This window comes from Montipora foliosa, chromosome 1 (genome assembly GCF_036669935.1).
Source record: "Montipora foliosa isolate CH-2021 chromosome 1, ASM3666993v2, whole genome shotgun sequence".
In the NCBI taxonomy this organism is placed as follows: domain Eukaryota; kingdom Metazoa; phylum Cnidaria; class Anthozoa; order Scleractinia; family Acroporidae; genus Montipora; species Montipora foliosa.
The window spans coordinates 43,970,482-43,978,245 of NC_090869.1; the positions used below are offsets into that span (position 1 = coordinate 43,970,482).

A 7,764-nucleotide genomic window follows, 5' to 3' on the forward strand; every position below is an offset into this window, starting at 1 on the left:
CCCTGAAACTCAACACAATCATCTACAGATGCGATGTTACGATAAAGTACACTGTCATCAGCAAAAATGCTTTGTACTACTGCTTACATTTAGGGGGAAGTCATTTATATACAGCAGGAAAAGAAGTGGCCCTAATATACTCCCTTGAGGGACACCAGAGGACACCTCCATCCATTCTGATCAATGACCTCCCATAATGACTCTTTGTGTACTGCCACCTCATAATGACAGTGAAACTCTCGCCAATGATTTTGGTGATTTTTTTTGCCGCAAAATTGATCTGCTAAGAGAGGAAATTGACAGCATTCATGTGGTTCCACCACAAATTAATTGTTATCCACCAGAAATTCAACTTCACTCATTTTCTACCGTTACAGAATCGGATGTTCGTGCTGTCATCATGAGCTCCTCTAGTGCATTTTGTAAACAGGATCCAATTCCCACATGGCTACTGAAGTTATGCATTGATGAACTTCTCCCAGTAATAACCGAAATGGTAAATCTCTCCATCCGTGGTGGACTTGTCCCTGCTGATTGGAAGTGTGCTCTTGTGAAACCACTTTTGAAAAAACTGGACCTTGAACCTGTACTCAACAACTTCCGACCTGTCAGTAATCTGTCCTTTATTTCAAAGTGTGCTGAGAAACTGGTACTTCAACAATTATTGTCGCACTGCTCTGAGAATGCACCGCTTCCTAGCAACCAATCTGCTTATCGGAAATACCATTCTACCGAAACTTGCCTACTTAAGGTGCAGAATGACATTTTGCTAAGCATGGATCGACAAGAGGTTACACTTCTCGTATTACTTGACTTAAGTGCTGCATTTGACACTATTGATCATAATTTACTACTTAACTTACTTCAATCTGATTTCGGTGTTATTGGTAGTGCACTTCAGTGGGTCCGTTCTTTTCTGTCTGAAAGACAACAGCGAGTAGTTGTTGGTCAATCTTGTTCTAAAGACTATCAAATGAAATATGGAGTCCCGCAAGGAAGTTGTATTGGTCCAATCTTGTTCCTGCTGTATACTTCTCGACTCTTTAAACTTATGGAAAAACATTTACCCGATATGCAAGGCTACGCGGATGATACGCAGCTATATCTATCTTTTCGGCCGTCATCCTCTGAAGAGATGGATCGTGCACTATCTGCGTTATGTGCTGCCATTGCTGAAGTTCGTGCCTGGCTTATCTCTCACAAACTAAAATTCAATGACACCAAAACTGAGTTTATCATTATTGGTACTCGCCAACAGCTAGCTAAAGTGGAAATACCTTCTGTGAAAGTGGGGACAGCTGACATAGCACCCTTGACCAGCATCAGGAATCTTGGTGCCTGGTTTGATGATAAAATGTCTATGAATGATCACATCAACAAGACCTGTAGTAAAGCCTTCAGAGGACTTTACAACATCAGACAAATCAGAAAATTTCTTTCAACAGACACTACTAAAATACTAGTCCACGCCTTTGTAACATCGCACCTGGACTATTGTAACTCGCTACTGTTTGGCCTACCTGCATATCAACAAGAACGTCTTCAAAAGGTGCTTAATGCAGCTGCACGAGTCATATGCTTTATTCCCAAGTACGACCACATTACACCATCGCTTATAAAACTACACTGGCTTCCAGTGAAGCAGAGAATTGAGTTCAAAATTGCTCTATTAGTGTTTAAAGCAGTAAATGGCTTGTCTCCTGTGTACCTAACTAATTTACTTCAGATTCAGCCAACACGGAGATATAAACTTAGATCTGATGATAAAGAACTACTGTTCATACCAAGATCTAAATCAAAATCAGGAGACCGTGCTTTTGCTATAGCCGGACCAAGAATATGGAACGATTTACCAATTGACATTAGACTATCGGCAAATTTGGAGACTTTTAAAAAAAATCTTAAGACTTATCTTTTTAAAAAGGCTTACTATTGACTCCTAATTGCATAATTGTCATGAACTTTTTTGTTCAGTTTACATATATATTTTTTCTTTTCTTTTATGCATTTAGATTTACTTTATATATTTATAATTTTGTATCTATATGTACATATTTTTTGATGTTTTTATATCCACATCTTATGAATCAGTTTACTTTAGTTCGTAAGCATTACGTTTATATATTTTGTAAATAATATTTATTATTTATTTGTCTTTTTTCATTGTAAAGCGCTTTAGAATATTTTATAGTTTAAGCGCTATATAAATTTATATATATTATTATTATACGGTCTGACAGATAATCGTGAAACCAGGAAAACAAATGACCCCGAATGCCATAACACTGCAACTTATAAAGCAAGTGACGATGAGAAACCTTGTCAAAGGCTTTTGCAAAGTCCAAAAAGATCACGTCGACTGAGACACCTTTCTCAAGAAAACTGAACCATGAATGTAGCAGCTGAAGAAGTTGAGTAACAGATGAACGAGCTTCTCTAAAACCATGCTGGCTCTCACTCAGCAGCCTATGATGTGTCAGGAACTTCATAATACGCTTATGGATAATACGCTCCAAGGACGTCGCTAAAATACTCGTAAGTGCGTTCACCAGATTTATGAATTGGAACAACATGGGCAGATTTCCAGACACTTGGTAACTTGCCATGAACCAATGAAAAATTAAACAGCTGTGATATTGATGGTGCCAACTCAGCGGCACATTCCTTCAGAATTGTAGGTGAGATTGCATCAGGACCATTCGCTTTATTTCCATCAAGGAAACTAAGAACTTTATGAACATCAGCCACTGAACATGGTAAGTCATCAACCATGCTTTCAGTGAAAGGTGTAACATCCTCATAAACCAACTCACTAGATCTTTCACTAAAAACACTATGAAAGAATTTATTGAATAAATTAGCTTTGCCTTTTGGCGTAAAGGCAGATTGACCATCATATTCAACACAGCTGGGAATACTAGCATTACCAGTGCGTGATTTTACGAACGACCAAAATTTTTTCGGCTTGGAAGGCAAAGATGCTGTTAGATTAGCAAGATAATTCCCGTACGCTTTGTTCAAACTATCCTTCACCTTACTGCTAAAGGACTTGTATTCAGCCCATTTGACAGGGTCCCTTGAGGATTTTGCTTTCTTCCACAAATTCAGAATTAAACCATGGTACATTCCTTTTGTGCTTCAGCGACCTTGCTGGAATATTACGTTCAACTGCCTCTATAAATAGAGCCCTCCATGCATCCCAAACATCATTTATATCATCCAGTAAGAAAGCAGTATTCTAAGGTATATTTGAGAAATCGTTTCGCAGATTATTCCAATTGGCAGCGCCAAAGTTATAAACAATCCTAGGACTTTGATTTGGTCGTAAGATTTTGAGCCTCAAATTAAATTCAATGGAGTTATGATCAGAGTTACCAAGTCCCTCGTTAACACTAAGGTCAAACAACAGATCAGGAGCCGTAGATAACCCCAAATCCAATATATTATCGCCCCTCGCAGGATACAAGACCATTTGATGGAAAAAAATAATCCTGACATATGGAGCAGAACGTCGAGGATAACGTATCAGAACCAATTGGACAAGACGGATTGGACCAGTCAACGTTGGGCAGATTGAAATCTCCAAGTAATAACGTAGTTAAGGTATTTCCACCTCTCTCCAACAGGCATAATGATTTTTCAAGCTCCAGAAAATATGAAACATCTGTAGCAGGAGGTCTATAAAAGACCCCAACCATTATACGAGAATATGGGTTTGAAATTATAATCTCGCACCACATAATTTCACAATCCGTTTTTAGCTCCGATCTTCTGATGCTGCTGATTTCGTGAGAACAGGCTAGCAGCACTCCTCCACCATTACGTGAGCGATCTTTACGATGCACATAATACGTACTAGGGAATATTTCAGGTGAACTTATTGAAGAATCCAGCCATGATTCAGTAACAGCGACTAACTCAAAGGTGGTACACGATAAGCGACTGCCCAATTCAACTCTCTTGTTGACGATACTTCTCGCGTTCAAGGACAAGCAGGAGACATGATTCTTACGTGTCGGCTCAGCCAAATGTGTTTTCCAGACCCTTGACAAAACAGGTTAGGGATTTGGATTAAAATCGCGGCTTATCGCTAATCTCATCAGATTAAAACTTATATAAGTGTTTGGATATAAGCAAATCCGAGAATACAAATACTTTCGTCCACGTGGAACAGGAAGGAATGTCTTCCATGAAGAGAAAACGGTTTTTTTCCCTTACAATGGGAAGCATAGTCGATGGTAAACAGCACTAGAGACTCATCGCCAAAGGCAAGGAAATCCAACAAACGCTGACCCGCTCAGCAGTTTTGGAGCAAACACGATAAAAACTTAATTACATTACAATTATCTTTTCTTTAAAAATTGTCTAACAGTACAAATTTGTGCAAAACGTTGGTTTCAGCCTGAAAAGACAAGTTTTGGTGAAAAACCCTTTTTCGCAGTGATTTGAGCAGTTTTGGAGCAAAAACCGTAAAAGCTTGATTACATCCAGATTATTGTTTAAAAATTGTCTAACAGTACAAATTTGTGGAAAACGTTCGTTTCACCCTGAAAACTCAAGCTTTGATGAAAAATGGCTTTTGCCACTGATTTGAGCACTTTTAAAGCAAAAACCGCAAAAAGATAATTACAACAAGATTATAATTTGTTCTAAGATTATCTAACACTACAAAATTTTTGGAAAAGGTTCCTTTCAGCTTGAAAACGTACGTTTTTGTGAAAAATGGTTTTTGGCTGTGATTTGATCACTATTGGAGAAAAAATGGTAAAAAGGTAATTACATCAACATTGTCATTTGGTAAAAATGATCTAACAGTGCAAATTTGTGGAAGCGGTTCGTTTCAGCCTGAAAAAGTACGTTTTCGTGAAAAATAATTTTTGGCAGTGATTTGAGCAGTTTTGGAGAAAAAAATCGAAAAATGGTAATTACATCAAGATTATCATATGGTCAAAAATGATCTAACAGTGCAAATTTGTGGAAAACGTTCGTTTCAGCCTGAAAACGTACGTTTTTGTGAAAGATGGTTTTTGGCAGTGATTTGAGCAGTTTTGGAGAACAAATCGTAAAAAGGTAATTACATCAAAATTATGATTTGGTAAAAAATGATCTAACAGTGCAAATTTGTGGAAAACGTTCGTTTCAGCCTGAAAACGTAACTTTTTGTGAAAGATGGTTTTTGGCAGTGATTTGAGCAGTTTTGGAGAACAAATCGTAAAAAGGTAATTACATCAATATTATGATTTGGTAAATAATGATCTAACAGTGCAAATTTGTGGAAAAGGTTCGTTTCAGCCTGAAAACGTACGTTTTCCCAAAAAATGGTTTTTGGCAGTGATTTGAGCAGTTTTAAAGAAAAGATCGTAAAAAGGTAATTACATCAAGATTATCATTTGGTGAAAAATAGTCAAACAGTGCAAATTTATGGAAAACGTTCCTTTCAGCCTGAAAACGTACGTTTTTGCAAAAAGTGGTTTTTGGCAGTGATTTGAGCAGTTTTGGATAAAAAATCGTAAAAGGGTAATTACATCAAGATTATGATTTGGTCAAAAATTATCTAACAGTGCAAATTTGTGGAAAACGTTCGTTTCAGCCTGAAAACGTACGTTTTTGTGAAAAATGGTTTTTGGCAGTGATTTGAGCAGTTTTGGAGAAAAAATCGTAAAAAGGTAATTACATCAAGATTAAAATTTGGTGAAAAAATATCTAACAGTCTAAATTTGGGGAAAACGTTCGTTTGAACCTGAAAACGTACGTTTTTGTGAAAAATGGTTTTTTACAGTGATTTGAGCAGTTTTGGAGAAAAAAACGTAAAAAGGTAATTATATCAAGATTATGATTTGGTCAAAAATGATCTAACAGTGCAAATTTGTGGAAAACGTTCGCTTCAGCCTGAAAACGTACGTTTTCCTGAAAAATTGTTTTTGGCAGTGATTTGAGCAGTTTTGGAGAAAAAATCTTAAAAAGGTAATTACATCAAGATTATCATTTGGTCAAAAATGATATAACAGTGCAGATTTGTGGAAAACGTGCGTTTCAGCCTGAAAACGTACGTTTTTGCAAAAAATGGTTTTTGGCAGTGATTTGAGCAGTATTGGAGAAAAAATGGTAAAAACGTAATTACATCAACATTGTCATTTGGTAAAAATGATCTAACAATGCAAATTTGTGTGTCCTTTGGGGAGTCAGGGTGGTTTAGTGGTCATCAATCGTGCCTCCCACCTCTGTGACCCAGGTTCAACTCTGGTCTCGGGTTGTATGTGGGCTGAGTTTCAGTCGATCTCAACCTGACTCTGAGGGTTTTTCTCCGGGTACTCCGGTTTTCCTCCCTCCTCAAAACCGACTCCCAGTCATTTACATCTGGCTGGGTTTGCGGTGCTCCGAGATCACGCATGGATCGTATGGCGGCAGCCATGGGCGCCTTCACACGCATTCGGTCCAATCCCGTTGAGCCGGTTGATCCTGAAAAGCCCTTCTTGGGAGCGGTCAACTGAGCGCACATTTACATTTACACCTTCGTTTCAGCCTGAAAACGTACGTTTTTGTGAAAAACGGTTTTTGGCAGTGATTTGAGCAGTTTTGGAGAAAAAATGGTAAAAACGTAATTTTACAAATTCTGCTGAGTTTTGGTCTTTAAATGGCAAGACTACTCGAACCATGTTATCCGTCTCTTGGGCTGTTGATAAAGGTCGCGGTTGGTCGCAGATCTTTGAGTCAACAAAGCGTTTGATAGTGGAATTTACGAGTTGTTTCGGGTACTTTAGGCGTGAGAAAACTGACTTCAAACGGTCACATTCGTCTGAGAAGTGTGACCAAGAAGAAGATAAACGGTGTGCTCGATCGAGCATAGTTGTCAGCAAGCCATTCTTGTACCGATTGTCAACATTGCTCTGAAAATGCAGAAGGAGACCTGAATTCGTAGGTTTTACGTAGACCTTTGTCTCTATCCGGGGAGATCGATTCAGTAACTGAGTTCCCAGAAATGGCAACATACTATTGCTTTCAGTTTCCATGGTGAATTTTACGGATGAATGTGCAAGGTTTAATGTGTCTAGAAAGCTAGATGCTGCCGCCATATTCGGCATGATGGTCAGGGTGTCGTCTACATATCTTCGATAGAACGAAGGGAGTTTTCCTTGTCGTTCGAGGTTTTCTTCGATTGAGGTCATGAAAACATTAGCGAGCAAGGGGCCAAGGGGAGAACCCATGGCCACACCATCAGTCTGTTCATACAAGGCTCCATTGAATTGGAAAAGTTGTTCTTTTGTAGCTACTCTGAGAAGGTCAACAAGGTCCATTTTCGTCAAATTCAAGTCGTACGTTACGTTAAGCCAATTGTTGGTGAAAGCTCTGTTCGCGAGTATCTCTATCGTTTCATCCAAGGGTACGTTTGTGAACAGGGAAGACACATCATACGAAACCAGAATGTCACCGTTTGCTATTTCCATGTTTTGAATTTCGTTCGTAAATTCAAATATGTCAGATATTGTGTACCGATTCAAAGACAAAGGCTTAAGTTTAGTGTCAAGCCATTTAGCCAGCGCGTAGTTGTATGTTTGCTTTGCTGATAGAATAGGGGGCATCGCTAAGTTCTCCTAGTGTGTCTTTGGTAAGCCATATAAATGGGCTAATCTGGAGCCTGTAGGGCACACAGTCTCCGCAATGTGCTTGGGCAGAATTCGACGGACAGTAGAACAGAGTAGCTACAAAAGAACAACTTTTCCAATTCAATGGAGCCTTGTATGAACAGACTGATGGTGTGGCCAT

At 38.6% G+C, this 7,764-nt stretch overlaps 1 protein-coding gene across 1 annotated transcript; it reads right to left on the bottom strand.

Moving 5' to 3' along the window:
* Positions 1–2,496: 2,496 nt before the first annotated feature.
* Positions 2,497–7,580, bottom strand: LOC137969365 (uncharacterized). Its single transcript, XM_068815572.1, has 2 exons — positions 6,871–7,580; positions 2,497–2,833 (listed from the first exon to the last, which is right to left on the bottom strand). Exons 1-2 carry the CDS (start codon positions 7,578–7,580, stop codon positions 2,497–2,499), a joined length of 1,047 nt encoding a protein of 348 aa, XP_068671673.1.
* Between the last annotated feature and the right edge of the window lie 184 nt (positions 7,581–7,764).